The following is an 18,530-nucleotide window of genomic DNA, read 5'->3' as shown; positions in this document are numbered from 1 at the left end:
GGGAAGGCACGTCTGAATAGATGCGTCTTGCACAGCCCACGGACTTGAGACAAGGCTCACGGAATTGAGAGACACTCAGAACTTGAACGAGGGCCAGGTTATCGATAACCCTGCAAATTGCCACTGCACCTCCTGTGTCCGCATTGGAATGAACCCAATAGCCACCCGCCAGCCAATCGCTCATCCAGATTGCAGGATAAAATTACTGTATTCATAATAATGAATACAAACGCGTTGCGTTATTGCGGAGGATTAGGGGTAAGAACGTGACAAGTCTGATGTTCATTCTGCATCTCCACATTCAAACTAAACGTTGTCCATTGTTTTTCCAGAACAATATTATCCAGCAGCATCTGTTCAAGTGAGCACACTGGTCCAGTGTTTTCTGGACCAGTGTGCTTGCTTGAACACGTCTCTAATGTACTGTACATGTAGATGTGTACACGCGGCACAAGTACTGTGCATTTGTACATGTACACAGTACATTAGAGACGTTCGCACGAATGTCTGATTAATCCGAATCAGGTCGATACATCAAATTTCGGGCCGATCTGAGAAAACCGGGATTGATATTGCCAACATCACGTCACTTCTGATCGTTTCCCGGCATCGGTTGTCGTGACTACTGTTGTTGGCACGAAGGCATTAAACGTGGGTACATAATGGAAACGATTAGAAAGATATCTCAAATTATTATTTCAAGATACATATTTTTTAATCCTCAACTCATTCCAAATGTACAAGGCGATCGGTTGTGAACACTCGAGTGGCTCACTGTTTTTCCCTTTAACATGTGCCGCTTTAAATACCAAAGCCAATGTGCATTTTTTTTCCACTTGCAGTGAGTGGTTTGTCTCACGAGCCACTGGCTTCAAGTTCACAACCTTTTTTGCGAACCCTCAACAATCTGACCCCCCCCCCCCAACCTGAGTTTACTGGCACACCAAGCCACAGGAGGGCAATATACAAGTACACATGTTACTGCCCATTAAAACAACAAAATCAATAACTCACTCAGCCACTGCATAACGCTGACCGACGTAAATAGCACGCTGGCGATACATTCAAGAACAATTCGCTCACATCGACTCGCACATGTATGGTGGGGGGCATTTAAAAATGGTCACGTCAAAACGAATTTTGACTTGACCGTCGTAAGAAACGGGACACAAGCAACAAAAGTGGCTATATTATTATTATTCAGCCATTTATATTATGCCTGTCAAAAAAAGTCGAGAGAAACGTAACAGGAGGCGTGCAAACACGTTGCACAGCATTTACAGATGCGTCTGTGACCAAATCACCCACAGCTTGGATGCAAAGCCGAGTTGAGCCTGGATAGATAGCCCTCAATGAATGGGTGGACCACCATGCATAACCGGGTGTAACAGGCTGTTCTGTGAGATACGTGGTGAGCAGCCGAGGATAGCGAAGCAGAATACATTAATGCACTGCATTTCAAAGCTCCCACGTCTTCACAAACCCGCACTGACCAGCGTGGTGAAGTATGGCCACAATAGCCCCCACTAATCACAAGACGCAGAAAGGGCCGTCGTCCAGAAGTATGTTTATAAAAGGAGCTGCAATGAACATATATATGTATGTTCGCTCAAAGAGTATACACCCAGAGATCTTTAATATATCACTGTATTGTATTTAAAACAAATTATTGGATTGTTATTCTTGTATTGCCATGCGGCAGTTTGGTCCAAAGGGGTAGTTGCCTGCCTCCAGGGGGCTTTCTGCTACCACTGAGGGACCAAAAATAAGTTCAGTAATGGCCAATCCACATTCCCATGGAAAGGACAAGTCTATCCATAGGATTACCTCCAGGCCTGGGGGGGGGGCAATAATATACGTAATAGTGTCATTGTAAATAATTGCAATCGGAACGTATTTGTCATTGTAATTTCAGCCAACAAAGTTGCGTCTAATTTTATTCATAACTGGCCCCGCGGTCTAATTACCACGGTTGAATATCCACAAATTGGTTACAGTACTTATTGTATCGACCCACGGAGATACGACTAACGATGATGACAATAAGCCCATGATGACGATCGGCTGAGTGGAATCCAGACCTTGACTTTTAACTCAACAAAGTGGCCCGGAGGCTCTGAGAGTTTGTCTCGCGGTCATCCATTCAGCGGTCGAAACTAATCGAGTACAACTCTGTAAGTTCCCCAGGTCCAATAGCAGCGGTGTCACGGACGTACCAGTCCACGGCATGGGAATGTGCAATGTCCACGCGTACCTGTGGGCTGTCGTCCAGCGCGTCCTCCAGGGGTAGCTTGTCCATGCCTGGCATGTCGTTGGGGGACACGGCGAGACACGGAGAGACACAGGGGGACGACTATGGGCAGAGGGATTCGAAAGTGATGAGATAGAACAGATAGGGAGACACGGTCTGGTGATTGAGACAGGACTAAGGGGTTCACAGGAGACACACTCAAGACAGACACGGAGACAGCAAGACAAGGCGAAACGAGGGAGACGGAGAGACAAGCGCTGAGGGGGACAAGAGACGAGAGCAAAAGGTAAACACAGGGGAGAGGAGACGGGGAGAAAGATTGCGAAGACAAGAACACAAGCGTAACGCGAGAGAGACAATGGGAGTTGGGGGAGACAAGGCAGCGGACACAGGAGTTGATGTGGACACGGGGAGACAGCGGACACAGGAGCTGATGGAGCCACAGGGAGACAGCGGACACAGGAGCTGATGGAGACACAGGGAGACAGCGGACACAGGGAGACAGCGGACACAGGAGCTGATGGAGACACAGGGAAACAGCGGACACAGGAGCTGATGGAGACACAGGGAGACAGCGGACACAGGAGCTGATGGAGACACAGGGAGACAGCGGACACAGGAGCTGATGGAGACACAGGGAAACAGCGGACACAGGAGCTGATGGAGACACAGGGAGACAGCGGACACAGGAGCTGATGGAGACAGCGGACACAAGAACTGATGGAGACACAGGGAGACAGCGGACACAGGAGACACAGGGAGACAGCGGACACAGGAGCTGATAGAGACACGGGGAGACAGCGGACACAGGAGCTGATGGAGACAAGGTAGAGAGACAGCGGACACAGGAGCTGATGGAGACAAGGTAGAGAGACAGCGGACACAGGAGCTGATGGAGACAAGGTAGAGAGACAGCGGACACAGGAGCTGATGTGGACACGGGGAGACAGGGCGTCTACTTCATCAGGCCCCACGCCTCACATTCCGCACTGCGTTCCGGCGTTGGGACGCGGGTCACGTGGGCCCGCGCCGCGCTTATCCAGCGTAGGGATTTAGAGGCTGTCTCTCCCCGCCACCATTGCGCATGCGCAGGTGTCATCATCATCGGGCTGAGTTAGTGGTAGCTCAACCCAGACAGCTTGGGTGTTTTTGAAACGTAATTTTCCTAAGCACGGCTGTTGAGTACAGTCCCCCCCTAAAAAAGCCTCGTTGTTGTAACGTTCTTACGCAACTGGACACCTGTGAAAAAGAGCTTTATAGCTCATCGGATTCCTCCTGATTGCTATAAACGTTAAAGTTGGCACGTGGACAGCAGCATCCTCAATACATAATGCAATGGCAATAATTGGAAATATGTTCGGTGCTATAACTTGACAAATTTATTTGGTGCTGCTGCTGTGTTGGTAATGGTGCACAATCACAACTCACAAAAAAATAACTCAACAAAATGTGTCACCTCCGATCAGCAAAGTTGGCTACGTACGGTGCAATAGGTCAACTTAAATAATACAATAACATTGGCCTTAAAGTATAAAAATCTGGAATGTGACGTTTCGCCTGGAACGTTGCATCATACATTTGTATTGTTATTTATTCGTCATAACTCCGAGACATTGTTGGTGAATGTGTTGTCAATTGTGTACAACTGCCAATGCAGCAACAGCAGCAGCACCACTTTCTTTTAAATTCATTTATATTGGTTAATGTTATGCTACGGTTTGGTTATATTTTCAGGCGATCAGCTGACAGCGCTGGGTAGCGGTGGCGTGTGAGCAGACACCCTGATATCCAATGCTTTACTGTAGCGGGCTCAGAATGAATGAGCTGGCAAGCCTTGCTGGTCGGTGGTGGTGACATGTGGGCAATAACCGCATAGGCGAAATGGGCAATGTCACATTGGTACAGCATTACAATTCTTGTCGTAGCTGGATAGATCGGAATGTTCATGCCATCATGTTGCAATTAAACCAAGGTATGCAACGCTCATCGATGCATTATCTGGAATTGGTGTCGTTTTTTAAAAAAAATAATTGTTAATGCTTAGTAGTGTTATTTATTGTGGTCCGAATACCACCGCTGACATCCTGGATACCATACTTCCGTATTGTAGCTGGCAGGCGTGGTGATACTGTCAAACCTCGGAATGGTGTGCTCAATGCAATTTATCAAACATTCGGTTGTAATTGGTGGAAAACGGATTTTTTAAAATGTACAGTAGCTAAATACTGCTCTATACATGCAAAATTCTCCATCGAAAACCTACCGAGGCAGGGATGGAACGCTGGCACAAAGATGAACACCGCACTATGAACCTGGAGACTCGAGTCCGATTCCTTGCAATGAATGCCTCCAACGCCCTATTCTCTCCAAGCCGCACTAACAATTAGTCGAACATGTCCATTGCAGGCAGAGCGTGACGACTTAATCCAACAGCAGGTTGATACAAGCCTGTGACTTTAAAAAAATACCTGAAGCACAACTATTGCTTTCAGTATTCTGACCGAATACTGAAAACAAATGAATTAAATACTTCATTGCTCCAGAGTGTAAGCTTTATTGCATCTGATACAGATACAGCAGTAAGTTTACAACATTGGACAACAAAAACATGATAAAAATGCCCGTTGAGAATCCACCAACATAAGTCGACGAAGAAATATGTACAAATAGTGTGGAGCATCACTCCACTAAAGTTAACTCCAAGAAAACGACAGCACTCTTGAATAAACAGCGCTGCCATTTTATGGGTTAGGGGCCCAGACCCTATGTCAGGTGGGCGGCATAAGGGAGCAGAGTTGTGGGGAATATGTTCAGGTCAGAGGTGATGCCGTCCCATGTCACAAGAAGTTGTCGCTGAGCGGACAGGGCACAGTTTTTAATCCCTGGCTCAAATTACAGAGACTCGTTAATGTAAAATGAGTGTCACTTGTGAAATAGGTTTTCATCTGTGAATAAAAACACATTATTTCTACTATAAACGTTACGGTTGTTCAAAACGCCACGCGCAGACAGGATGAGTAGCAAACTTATCACGATTAGCAGGTACACAAAGAAAATGAATGGAAATAGAGAGAGGAAAGTCATAGATTTGTTGGACATCATGAGAAGAGACCTAATATAAATGTGAAATTTATAGGTACCACAAAAAGCCATGGAAGACTGGGAGTAACTAATTCAATGTTCCTCTTTGGTTCTTTCGGTAAAGTCACGTAGAAATAAATGTAATTAAATAATGTAAGAAAATGACGTTTCGATTGCAACACAAGCAACCATCATCAGGTACAAATGAATGAGAAAACATAGTAAACTTGGAAATATAATGCAATACAACACAGAGAGTCGGCCAACAAAACAGTCAACACCCCACCTGATTACCTTCTTCCAAAGAAATGTTTTATTTTATTTCTAACGTGACTTTACCGAAAGAACCAGAGTAATTCCTGCAGTCACGAAAGCTTCGAATCTAGTTTAATTCAATGTTCTTGAGTAATATCATGGACAGAACTAAATGTAAGGCCATGATTGGTGACATCTTTGAAAAAGGGCATGGCACATAAACAGTTGCTCTGTGCAAGTTAGATGCAAGAAGTATTGTGATGTCACTTGACATGCAAGGCATAATAGGAAGACCCATCTTATGGTCACAATCACACCTTTTCCAGTTTATAATTCATCAACTGCATGGAGAATCCCTCGTGTCGACACATTGACTGTCCAGATATTGCCATGTCATTTAAGCGACGGTTCTCTTCTCTTCCATCGCACATTTCATGGCAGTCACACGCGGCCGTCCAGGTCGTAGGTGGAGATGAGTTCGCACACGATCTCGTTCAGGACCTCATAGGAAAGGTCTTCTTCGCACAGCGCCTGTCCACAGACAAGCGTTCAGAGCAAAATGATGCAAAGTCACCCGGTGCACTGCCTGATACTGATGTTCTTACATTATCATTCTCCTGCGCTAATGTAGTGTGCGGTGGGGGGGGGGGGCTATGTGGTAGCCAGCGGACAGCAGGGCAGCAAAGTCCATTATTGTACTGTACTATGCACTTGCATCTATGGTCTCCGCTTTCACCAACCAACGCATGAGAGCCAAACGTGGGAACAAGCTCAAGAGGACGTCCACCACGGAGATGAATGGATTACATTCGCTTGACGGATTGCTACGAGACGGATCGCTGCATCTCAAGACCATGGAAGACAGCGGCGGTTTGGGGAGGCGTTTATACAGCCAGTGGCCAGATCATGGATGATTACGGTAAAAGTGAAAAAATGCAATGGGTGCAGCCGCCTTGCAATTGCAACTGCTTGCTCGCACCACTACTGGCGGGAATGGGGATGCCACACGAGGGAGAACTTTAAAGCCCAGCTACGCCAACTCGTCCGTCCATGCTGGCCAGATGTCATGGAAGAAAGAGGTGGGCCGTACCTACACTTTACCCCAACACACGTCACAACATGATGATGCAGTGGTATCATAATGCAAATTGGATACAATGTGATGAATGTATTAGAGATTTTTTTTTTTTATAACCCGGATGTGAATCGGATATAACGCGATTGGGTGAACAGGGCTAAGTCGTGTGAGAAGGAATAAGCGGTTGCACCGCTGCCTTGGCATAGCATCATACAAGGCGGGATGCTGCTGGATCCTTCTAGATGCTACCCACACGCCTGCGTACGCATCTCACGCGTTATCGTGGCTGTGCTTTTCCCTATATTATACATTATTTATTCCAGCCCGATTTTTCCATAATGCGGTGTTCTTCAGGAACACAACTACCGCATTACAGGATAACAGACTGTGTGTAGAACTTCTTTCGCACCGTACGTAACCAACCGTGCTAATCGGGAGGTACAAACCTGCCACCAGGAGGTGCGCGCTTCGCGGTTGCCCGGAACCTCGGTTCCACGGCACTCAAGCGCCAGGTAGAGGGCAGCGGCGGCGACGTGCTGCGCACGATGCCGCAGGATGGCCCCGCCGCGAAGGTAGCTGTCGCTCAGCAGGGCCCAGGCCGTCTCGGCAAGGGGGCCCGCCCGCTCCCACGCCCACGTGCCCATCCAGTTGCGCAGCGATGTCAGGTAGTACAGCAAGTACTGCGGTGGGAAGTTGCGAAAACTTGCTCTATTCGTACTGGTGTGGGGTGGTGCGTATACATCTACCAAACGTCCCTGGTTGTTTGACAGGGATGTTTACCAGTTCCGAAAGGTTGTCCTGGTATCCCACCAAAGCATTTTCGATTTTTTTATTTTTTGGGTTAAATGAGTAGTGGGCATGGTTTAAAGAGTGGGTGGGCCATATGAGCAGTATGCTGGACATTCGCTGTGGTGCTCATGGAGGGAGGGGCTATCATCTCACCATGTGTCCTGCCTGGTTGAGCATCCTAGAAATGTGATAGCTTTCACAATGCACTGGATTTGTCACTAGAAGGTAAGATGGCTGTGGTAGACATCCTTAGACCCAAGAACACATCCGCCACGGAGATGAAGCGATAAAACAAGCTCACGTGCGGGAGATAGTGTTATTGTTATATCGTAAGACCCAATAGATGGTGATGCATTTCTTGGGGACGCCTTCATTTATCATAGGATAGATCATGACTACAGTGAAGGTGACAATTTACCTTGTGCGGGTGTGTGAAGGAGATCTGAAATTTGAGCACTCGTAGGATGAGGAGCTCGCACTGCACCAGGCTGTCCCTCAGCTCCCAGAACTCCTTTGACAACTGCAGCAGCTCTTTGTCAGGGTTCAGATGCCTGTCAGTGCAAAGACACATGTATATATTCAGCACCAACCAATCAGCAATAATGGAAAATGTAACAACAAATACAGTCAGATTTTTCACTAATTAAAAGCAACAGATTGAAATGCAGAGGTGTAAATATATTCAAATTGATGTCACCACTTTACATAATCCACGAACTAGCATAGTAATGTTTTGATTTAAAGCTTTTGTGACTGCAGGGATTCATATTCTTGGTTCTTTTGGTAAAGTCACGTAGAAGGGAAACAATAAAATAATACAAATATAAAACAATTAAATTCTCACGACGTTTCGACTGCAACACAAGCAATCATCATCAGGTGTGCAAACCACAGCAATAAAATTTGAAAAAAGTGGCGGTTTTTTTCTTAACTTTAGCACCACGGAGAGCGATTTGGCAGTTACTCAGATGGACGAGTCCATCTATGTTCGGAAAAGAGGAGGGGGGAGACGGAAATAATGGATGCGGTCTGAAAGCCACCGCAAGCGTGAACAATCAATTAAGATCCGAAATGGTTTATCAAATCCTTCCAATGATTGCTAAGCCGGAATCCATCTTCTCGGTTGAAATTGTCTGTGTTTGTATATGTGGATAGCCTCATGAACGAATCTCTCATGATAGCCAGATGGCTTGCAGAGAACCTGTCTTGGAGAAGTCAATGTCATGTGAGCCTACTGAATTATAAGTGATCTGCCACGGCCGAGGTGTTGGTCCTACCGTGTTTTAGGTCTGCTTTGTGTTCACGGATGCGGTCCGAGATATGTAGTTTGGTTTCTCCAATGTAACTACGACCACAGAGGCAACTTAGTTTGTAGACGCCAGGGTACTGTATGTCCGGAATCACATCTTTTACAGACGGAACCAGATCACGGATTTTATGTAATGTGTTGAATCGGACCTGGCTCTTGTGTTTATTCAAGATTTTAGAGATCTTTTTTGTGATCCTTGCAATGTAGGGTAAAGTGATGGTTTTGAATGGCTCCTCAAGAGGGTCCTTCTTCATCGTTGGAGTGATAGCTTTGCGGATTGTGTAGTCGGAGTAATCATTAGCCTTAAGAGCTTGGTGTACGTGCTTGAGTTCACTGGCTATGTGTTCCTGGTCGGATATGCATTGGGCTCTATGGTGCAGAGTCTTGATGAGGGAATTCTTCTGGGATGGATGGTGGTGGGAATCCGGTTTCAGGTAAGCATCCGTATGGGTAGCTTTCCTATAGACAGAGTGGCTCATTGAACCATCAGGTCTCTTTTTTATTAGGACGTCCAAAAAAGGTAGCATGCATTGGAAGTGTGGGGTAAGGTTAGAAAGCAAAGGGCCAGCAAATTGTCCGAAATCACAACATTAAACAATTTATTTGGCGACGCTGCATTGGCGGCAGTGCACAAGCAAAATTAACAACAAAAAACATTAATCAATAAAACTGTGCCCTTAAAAGAAGAAACACATGACAGTCACATTTCAGGAAATGGCCCTTTGTCAACCTCCACTGACAAACAATATATGTTTTCAAATCACCAAAGACCCATTGAGAAAGACTCAGTGGAGCAGCTGGAAGGCTGACCGTGCAATACGTTCAGCAGCTAAATGCCAATGTCGCGAGGTCTGCTAGCCACGACGAGAGGCCTTCAGGAGAGAGCTCGTGTAGTTTGGCTATTCCTCCGTTGAAGCAGCGCCGACTGCAGTACGGTGGTTTGCTATTAAGGTCCATAGTTTGTGTTGCACGGTCACAATTGCAACTACTGTGGCTTGCGCGTTTAACTTTGCATTCATGAAGACGCGCTGCAGCATCAGCCCGTTGTTATCGCGACGCGGCGGACGGTCAGACCAGTGTCTTCGAGGTGGAACGTCAAAGCCAGGAGGTGCGACTATGTACGCGTGTATGTGTGTTGAACGTCTTTCGCGCCGTGCGTAGCCAGCCGTGCTAATCGGAGGTGCGACTAAGTTGGCGCGATGGGGGCGCGAGAAGAACGAAATGAAGCTGGAAGGGCCGCTCTCGCCACCTGTGCACCACGTTGATGATGTCACGGAGGCGCACATGCTGCTCCTCAGCCTTGCCCGCCAGGTAGAGGCAGGAGGCGGCCACCAGGTGTGGGTCGTAGTCGTCCAGGCTGACCTCGGAGAAGAAGGCGTGGTACAGGGTGCACGCCGTGGCCAGGGGCACCGAGCGCATGCCCAGCTTCACGCCTGCGAGCAGAGCGGTCGGTCGCAGGGTCAGGGACAGCTGGGGGCAAAGTGCTCAATTGAAGCCGAGTGACCGACGAGGTAATGCACGACAAGTTCCGAGCCGAACGTACGTGCAGGGCACATGCTTCGTCAACGCAGTTTGAAGTGAAACTGCCGCACGGTCGCTGCGCCATTGCGGTGCCCTTTGCAGCCCTTGCAAAAAGAAGTCAAGTTTGTGAATCCCTGCCACCCATGTTGAGGACTCTACCAGACCGGCTGTTTTATAACATCCATCACAGTGTTCAACCACCACCAACACTACAGGTCAAAACAACACAGGGCTATGTCTGCTTCTTGCCTAAAGGATTTCCCTCCGATCGTCTCCTTTCCCCAATCTCTTATAAACAGCCTTGGCGCAATTCAAATGGACAGTGTCAACACTTATTTATATTCTTGGTTCTTTCGGTAAAGTCAAGAATATGAATCACTGCAGTCACGAAAGCTTTAAATCAAAAGTTTCAACACTTATTTATTGCACCAACTAGGGTGCCATGTTGCTGCTGAAAGGTTGTTCTTCGTGGCATTTGGACTTGTGTTTCAGCAAAAGTGTATTAAACAAACAACAACAAAACTCGGCCCTATGGGCCCACCACCTGGCCACTTAAAAATGTCCCGCAAACAATGCAGTGAGGTACTGTACATGCATCTATCCGTCACTGTGAACATTTTAGCAGCACCCATCGGGGCACTGCAGTGGGGGGGGGAGGATGAGTGGAGGCATTTCAGACCTGGCAGCGCTGCTGTACGTCCAATTGTTAGTGCGGTGAACCGCATCTGTCACTGGGAGGGGGCTTCTCTCGCGGTGACAGGCTCACCCACCCCCGATTAGCTTGCGTGTGTGTGTGGGTCCACCGCAGCCTATTGCGGTAGTGCTAGCGCTGTCCTCCAGACAGTCTCGTCCCTTCACCTGATGAAGGCCGCTTGTGTTGTGGCCGAAAACACGTGATAATTTTATTGCGTTATTTTATTTGATTAATTTATTATTTAATTCTCATTCTACGTGACTTTACCGAAAGAACCAAAGAAGATGAATCCTTGCAGTCACGAAAGCTTTAAATCGAAGGTTAGCAACTACACTGCGCTACGAAACCCCGGCGACACGAGTTCAATTCCCGCTCACGGCCAACACCAGCGATGGATTGTCTGAACCGGTCACGGGCCTCCACTAAGTCGACGCAGCCTCAAATGAGTACGTGTACCCGGTGTTTAAACCATCGTAACTGGGGAGACAAAGGCGGCCCGGCGTGGCTTTGATAGGCGCTACTCGCTAATAGCACTTGCCCTCGGACAGTCTGTTCAGGCTACACAGGACGGGGTGGGGGTGGGTCTTTGTCTCGCCAATACATTGGTGGGCCATGTCCGCTCGAGTACAATACAGCACCTGCTTCCATGATGAAGCGGCAGAGCTTGAAGTGGGTCTTGGCCTCTTTGCTCGGCTCCTCGAAGACGGGGAGGCCTCGGTCGGTGAGTTCCATTGCGGCCATGGTGTGTCACCCCTTGCAGAACCTGGAACCCGGTCTCTGATCGACGGATTAAAAGGCCGAAACTTGGTATCAGGACTTAAGCCCAGAGTTCTCAACCGTGAACCCACGAGACTGAACCTCAGAGCAGGAGCCCAGCCAGGCCAGCAAGGGGATGACCCCAGCAACCCCCTACACGGGGCCTCGAATCCACAACTCGCACTGTACCAGGACACGTGGACCCGCGCGTCCCAGATGATGGGAGCATCCATTCGGAAATAAGATTGAGGGGGGGAAAGATCCAATTATATTTTTTGAAAATATGTAATAATTTAACGTGACTTCTACAATCATCTTCATATACATATAGATACGTAATAATTACATGTTATACATATTCAGCGGCTTGTAATGTTGTTTTAGGGGTATATAAATTATTTTTTTAACGAGCACACCCCCTACAAAGAAATGGAATCGCCTGAATTGGTTTCGAATGGCCGTGCCAGGGGCCGTGGCAATTTGACGGCGTTGTTTATTTCAAGAGGCGTTTTAGCCAAATAGCACCGCCAGTTTACATTGGCAATGTTTATCCTGTACTCATTTGTTTTTCTAAGTTTACAACGACAAACAGATTGCACCATCAGTTTACATTTCTTTGTCATTAACTGCACGCTAATATAAGCGAGTCTAATTTCTCAAATATGTAGAAAAATAAAATCCACCGCTATACACGTTCACGACACAATGCACAAATGTGTCCAGCCACTCTACCGCTGGACGTGTGCCTCCCCACGACGTGGCAGGTCCGTGGGGGTTATTCGACCATACTTCACGAGCGCTGGTGTCAGTGTGGGTTAGTTCAGGTACTATAAGCTTCAACGTATATACGGTAACTGTGTTTTTTTGCCGATGCATTATCCCCTGCTGATCACGAAAGTCACACAACGGCCGATAACAGCCTTTTTGGTTCTTTCGGTAAAGTCACGTAGAATGGAAATAAAATAATAATAAATAAAATTCTCACGACGTTTCGGCCACAACACAAGTGGCCGAAACGTGAGAATTTTTTTAATTATTTCCCTTCTACGTGGCTACTTTACCGAAAGAACCAAGAAGATGAATCCCTGCAGTCACGAAAGCTTTAAATCGAAATTTAGCCACCTCTACGGGGAGGGATTCCACACAACCTTTAAGATCCTTCGAAGAAGGCCACTTGTGTTGTGGCCGAAACGTCGTAAGAATTGTATTACTTAATTTGTATTATTATTTTATTTACATTCTACGTGGTGACTTTACCAAAAGAACCAAGAAGATGAATCCCTGCAATCACGAAAAGTTTTAAATCGAAACGATAACAACCTGTTATGCATGGTGCATGGTGATCAGCCATCCAATAGCTGTCAAGGGGCCGTCCATAAATGACGTCACGCACCGAGGAGGGGAGGGTTCAGACATTTGTGACGATGTGTGACGAGGGGGGGGGAGGGAGGGTTGAGAAATGTGACGTCACATCAAAGTGCGCAACTTTCAATAAATATGAATTAAATAGACACTAATTTTGATTAATTTTCATTATTAACTATTTGATTATTTTAATTTGCTAATGTCACCTTTTATTTATTCCATGAAGGAGCGTTTTGCTTCTCCATGGCAGAATGGAGAAGCATACATTTTGTAAGTTTTTTTGAATGATTGTTATTAAACATTTTAATTCTAATGATTCTACCAGGGCTTTTGAGTCTGTGAAATTATTATGTGATTGTTATAATTGTACTCTCCATTTTGCTTCGTTCTACTACAAAGTTTAAAGTATTTTTTGTAGTTATAATTACTTTTAATATTTTATGATTATTCTGAACATCTGCAGTTTTAGTTAGACGTTGAATATTTTCAAGTTAATTTTATGCTAAATTTCAGCTTTCCAACGCCTTTTAATACATGTTTTCTCCTTCAACATCAGAGTGCAGTGCCACATTAAATACGCACTACAATGACAATAGTTTTAGTTTAAAGTGATTTGGAGCATGTTTTATTTTGAAAATGGAAATGTGGTTTTTTGGGGGGGGGCAGAACTTTGTGACGTCATATTTGTGGGGGGTCTGACTTTTTGTGACGCCGTGTGACGAGGGGGGGAGGGAGGTAAAAAATCGGCCAAAATCGCGTGACGTCATTTATGGACGGCCCCCAACCCCTTATCAGTGCCTACCTTATTACAGACCAATTCAGACCGTATTGGTCACCCCGTGCCACTTATAAATCTCAACGTTCATTCTCCAAAGTCCCATCACAAGGGAGAAACACAAACAGACATTCTTTTTTCTTTGCCCGTATTGAAACGGCTGTCCGCCATATGGACCTGAAAACTCAATTTCCCTCTACAAGAATACGGGGTAAACCGTATACATTGACAGGTATGCAGTACTATCCGCACCTCCGACGAGCACGGTTAGCTACGTATAGTGCGAAAGAAGTTCATACACACAGGCTGAAAGATGCTTAGCTTCTGATATTTGATGAGATGGGGGGGGGGGCATTGTGGATGGTTGGAGGGGCATAAACACAGCACACACGTTCCTTGCCAATTCCCATGGGTGGCATCTATGTAATTAACACGCCTGTGTTATAAAGTAGTCTATTGACATATACCTACGTCGATAATTACGATCCAGAGCAAAATTGTGCTCGAAACATTATTTTGGTTTTAAAATTCGATTTTATTCAGGTGTTACGTCTATGGGCATCACTTCAGCAAATAAACACCACATGCTTGGCCAGCGATTCCAAGCAGGACTGATGGGGAAAGTGTCCTGGGATTCTGAGACTTTTATTAATAAACAGTTTTTTTATTAATTCATAATAGGGGTTTTTTTGGGTTAGATCGCGTAAACAAAAAAGCTCTATTATGGATATTGGTCGCGAAAGCCTACGAGTTTATATTATTCCAAAATATATATACATTCAGACATGGTAATATTTTGGTGGAGAGGTGGCCCAGTGTTTACGCAATGCGTTATGAACCCATCCACCTAACATCGGTGCTGAATGATACTTATTATTTAACCGTATCTTGGGCCTTTCAAAAATCTTCCACATTTCTGGGAGACTTCCGAAACACACTGGCGGCTGCCAGCGATGAATCAGCCGTCCTGGAAGTCTTCAGCTTAAAACTTGTATTGGCCTCATCACACTTGCTTTAGTACCATCATCTTCAGAATAACCTTCTCTCCGAGCGAGTATTCCAACATCGCGGTCTCGGCGTAGGCCGAGAGGTTTCGGAGAGCAACTTCTCAAGTTGCCCTTTCTCCATGATAACTCACTCACATGGTGCCAAACCCATGTGGACAGCGCCTGCGTGTGTGACTGGCCCTGCCTTAATCACACAAGCGTACGCAAACTAATGTGGGGGAAGGGGTAAGAGTGAGATCAATTTAAACTACACGCACAATCCTTTTTTTTTTAAATCGTCCTTCCAATCGTAACAATATTATTCTGCCAGGCTTTTTTGACTTTGGAGCTGTTATTTCCAAAATGTTATTTTTAAGAGCATTAACAAAAAACAACAACAAAAATGTTGCGGAAAAGAGAAACAAAAACCACACCAACGCGTTTAAAGTCATAACAAAACGAGGGGAAAGAAAACAAAGGCAAAGAAAACAAAGCTACCTTTTCCCGTCCCGTCAATAAACACACAATCGGAGTGCGAGGGCGCGGTGCCACGCAGTCTCAATTAAACAGGAAGGTTTGTCGGACCTCGACAAACGCTAAACGACCCCGCGAGCAATTGTAAGTGAAACTGCCAACGGCCTCTGCCATTTACGGTGCCTTTTTTTTGTTGGCACCTCTTGCAACAATAACAACAAAAAAATCAACACTCGCTAATCCCATCCAATCCATTGCTGGGGACTTCGGTCGAGCAGACTGGCTGTTACCATCTCATCCATAAGTCCATGGCACCGTCTTCAACTATCACCGGCACTGGCAGGTAAAGAAAACACTTCTCGCTCTCCGACGGTGGGCATAGTATCTAACTACATCATCAGCTCAGAGGGTGCCCCAGTCGGTCAGGTCGGGGCCCCCCAAAATTTGATTTGTCTCTCATGGTGGGTGTCAAGGGGGCCCCAAACTCGTAGCTTTGGCCACCCCTTGCACCCCAGGCTCGTTACGCCACTATCCGATTTAATGAGAGGTTTTTTGGGTTAGATCGCGTAAATATATAGGTGTGTCGTTAAACCCGTCCCCACCTGACACAGCCAACTAGTAAGGGTTGCTACGTAAACAGAACGTGGCCAATTCGTCACTAGTACAGCGGTGTGTTGGAGAGCCAAGCCACAACATTTACAATCTGAGTTCGACGTTTCGCCAGTAATTGAAACTAGCTTCATCAGGTGACAGCCAAATTTGTGGAGAAGTCCACCTGTTTCGTTCCTTATATAGAGGCGTAGATGTGGTGACCACACTTCTACGCTCTTGAGTCAACGTACATTGATCTTGTCCTTCCTGTCCATTGCATGTATTAAAACGGTAATCCTATTATGGATTATATTGGTCGCGAAAGCCTATGTGTTAAACTGCTCTCCGATTCTTCCCTCACACTGACTGTTCCTCGTATTCCCCGCCATCATCTCCTTTTCACAAGTCCTCACAATCTTCCTCCATTCAAGAAATGTATCAACTCTTATCTATCACACCTTCCGTAGTGCTGTTCGTGGCTGGCCGTTCTGGCCTGTTGTGCTCCGCAACCGTGATTAAAACACGTCTGCTCTACTTCTCTAAACATGCCGGTGACAGGGTTGACATCTTTAACACATTTGACCTCTATTTCCCATGGTAAACAGAGCAGAATGAGTGAAATAAATAGCATTACTATTGCTAAACTTGTATATATAATATGCTATGTAAGAGGCCATTGAGCAATCACGTAACTTATCCACTTGCCAGGAGAATAATTAAATGGTATTTGTACGCACAATATCATTTGGGATGTGTTCCCTACATTGCCTTTTCACTATAACTTGCCCACGACATCTTAAGAATAATCTGCTTTAGATTGTTAGACGATGGCGAGGATGGAGATACTGAATGTGGCTGTAACCACACACACATATATAATTACTGTATAACAATACAACTAGAATTTATGGGTAGGTGAGCACACTCTGAGGAAACAAGTCCCCTTTCACTCACAAAATGAGACCTTGGACTGTGACTGATGAGAAGTTACCCAGGACGTTGGTTTTACAGTGTTCGTTTGCCCAACAACATGACGCAAAGCCACACCGCCGCTCATACTCTACAAATATACACAGCATTTTATGTAGGAACCTACACATATACACAGCATTTTATATAGGAACCTACACATATACACAGCATTTTATATAGGAACCTACACATATACACAGCATTTTATATAGGAACCTACACATATACACAGCATTTTATATAGGAACCTACACATATACACAACATTTTATATAGGAACCTACACATATACACAGCATTTTATATAGGAACCTACACATATACACAGCATTTTATATAGGAACCTACAAATAAACACAGCATTTTATATGGGAACCTACAAATATACACAGCATTTTATATAGGAACCTACAAATATACACAGCATTTTATATAGGAACCTACAAATATACACAGCATTTTATATAGGAACCTACAAATATACACAGCATTTTATATAGGAACCTACACATATACACAGCATTTTATATAGGAACCTACAATATACACCGCATTTTATATAGGAACCTACAATATACACAGCATTTTATATAGGAACCTACAAATATACATAGCATTTTATATAGGAACCTACAAATATACACAGCATTTTATATAGGAACCTACAAATATACACAGCATTTTATATAGGAACCTACACATATACACAGCATTTTATATAGGAACCTACACATATACACAGCATTTTATATAGGAACCTACACATATACACAGCATTTATATAGGAACCTACAATATACACAGCATTTTATATAGGAACCTACAATATACACAGCATTTTATATAGGAACGTACACATATACACAGCATTTTATATAGGAACCTACAAATATACACAACATTTTATATAGGAACCTACAAATATACACAGCATTTATATAGGAACCTACAAATACACACAACATTTTATATAGGAACCTACAAATATACACAGCATTTTATATAGGAACCTACAATATGCATAGCATTTTATATAGGAACCTACACATATACACAGCATTTTATATAGGAACCTACAAATATACACAACATTTTATATAGGAACCTACAAATATACACAGCATTTTATATAGGAACCTACAAATATACACAGCATTTTATATAGGAACCTACAATATACACAGCATTTTATATAGGAACCTACACATATACACAGCATTTTATATAGGAACCCACACATACACACACCATTTTATATAGGAACCTACAAATATACACAGCACTTTATATAGGAACCTACACATATACACATCATTTTATATAGGAACCTACAAATATACACAACATTTTATATAGGAACCTACACATATACACAGCATTTTATATAGGAACCTACAAATATACACAGCATTTTATATAGGAACCTACACATATACACATCATTTTATATAGGAACCTACAATATACACAGCATTTTATATAGGAACCTACAAATATACACAGCATTTTATATAGGAACCTACACATATACACAGCATTTTATATAGGAACCTTATGGCGGTACCCCGGGGTCTCATGTTCGTGATGCAGTCATTTTTAGTCTGTTGATGGTCGGCGATGTGGCAATCGACTC

The 18,530-nt window shown here is 44.7% G+C and overlaps 2 protein-coding genes across 2 annotated transcripts in view; both read right to left on the bottom strand.

Annotated features, from left to right (window-relative positions):
- APPL1 (adaptor protein, phosphotyrosine interacting with PH domain and leucine zipper 1) overlaps positions 1–3,306 on the bottom strand; it is a 31,661-nt gene extending 28,355 nt beyond the window's left edge. Inside the window, exon 1 of the mRNA XM_032966449.2 lies at positions 2,255–3,306. Coding sequence (XP_032822340.2) covers positions 2,255–2,308 — 54 coding nt within the window. The 5' untranslated portion in view covers positions 2,309–3,306. The remainder of the gene's footprint in view (positions 1–2,254) is intronic.
- A 1,483-nt stretch (positions 3,307–4,789) lies between these two features.
- On the bottom strand, positions 4,790–11,959 carry CCNQ (cyclin Q). Its single transcript, XM_032966450.2, has 5 exons — positions 11,617–11,959; positions 10,013–10,196; positions 7,873–8,005; positions 7,112–7,345; positions 4,790–6,118 (listed from the first exon to the last, which is right to left on the bottom strand). The coding sequence occupies exons 1-5, from the start codon at positions 11,717–11,719 to the stop codon at positions 6,029–6,031; spliced, it is 744 nt and encodes a 247-aa protein (XP_032822341.1). The 5' UTR covers positions 11,720–11,959; the 3' UTR covers positions 4,790–6,028.
- Between the last annotated feature and the right edge of the window lie 6,571 nt (positions 11,960–18,530).

This window comes from Petromyzon marinus, chromosome 36 (assembly GCF_048934315.1).
Source record: "Petromyzon marinus isolate PM22_M1 ecotype Great Lakes invasive population chromosome 36, UKy_Petmar_22M1.pri1.0, whole genome shotgun sequence".
In the NCBI taxonomy this organism is placed as follows: domain Eukaryota; kingdom Metazoa; phylum Chordata; class Hyperoartia; order Petromyzontiformes; family Petromyzontidae; genus Petromyzon; species Petromyzon marinus.
This window is presented reverse-complemented; position numbering and strand designations above follow the sequence as displayed.

Coding starts and splice junctions, on each gene's coding strand:
- CCNQ (XM_032966450.2), bottom strand. CDS start 11,719: ATGGCCGCAATGGAACTCACCGACCGAGGCCTCCCCGTCTTCGAGGAG. Junction 8,006..10,012: donor ATCATCAACGTGGTGCACAG/GTGGCGAGAGCG, acceptor TTGCACTGACAG/GCATCTGAACCCTGACAAAG. Junction 7,346..7,872: donor CCTTCACACACCCGCACAAG/GTAAATTGTCAC, acceptor TTCCCACCGCAG/TACTTGCTGTACTACCTGAC.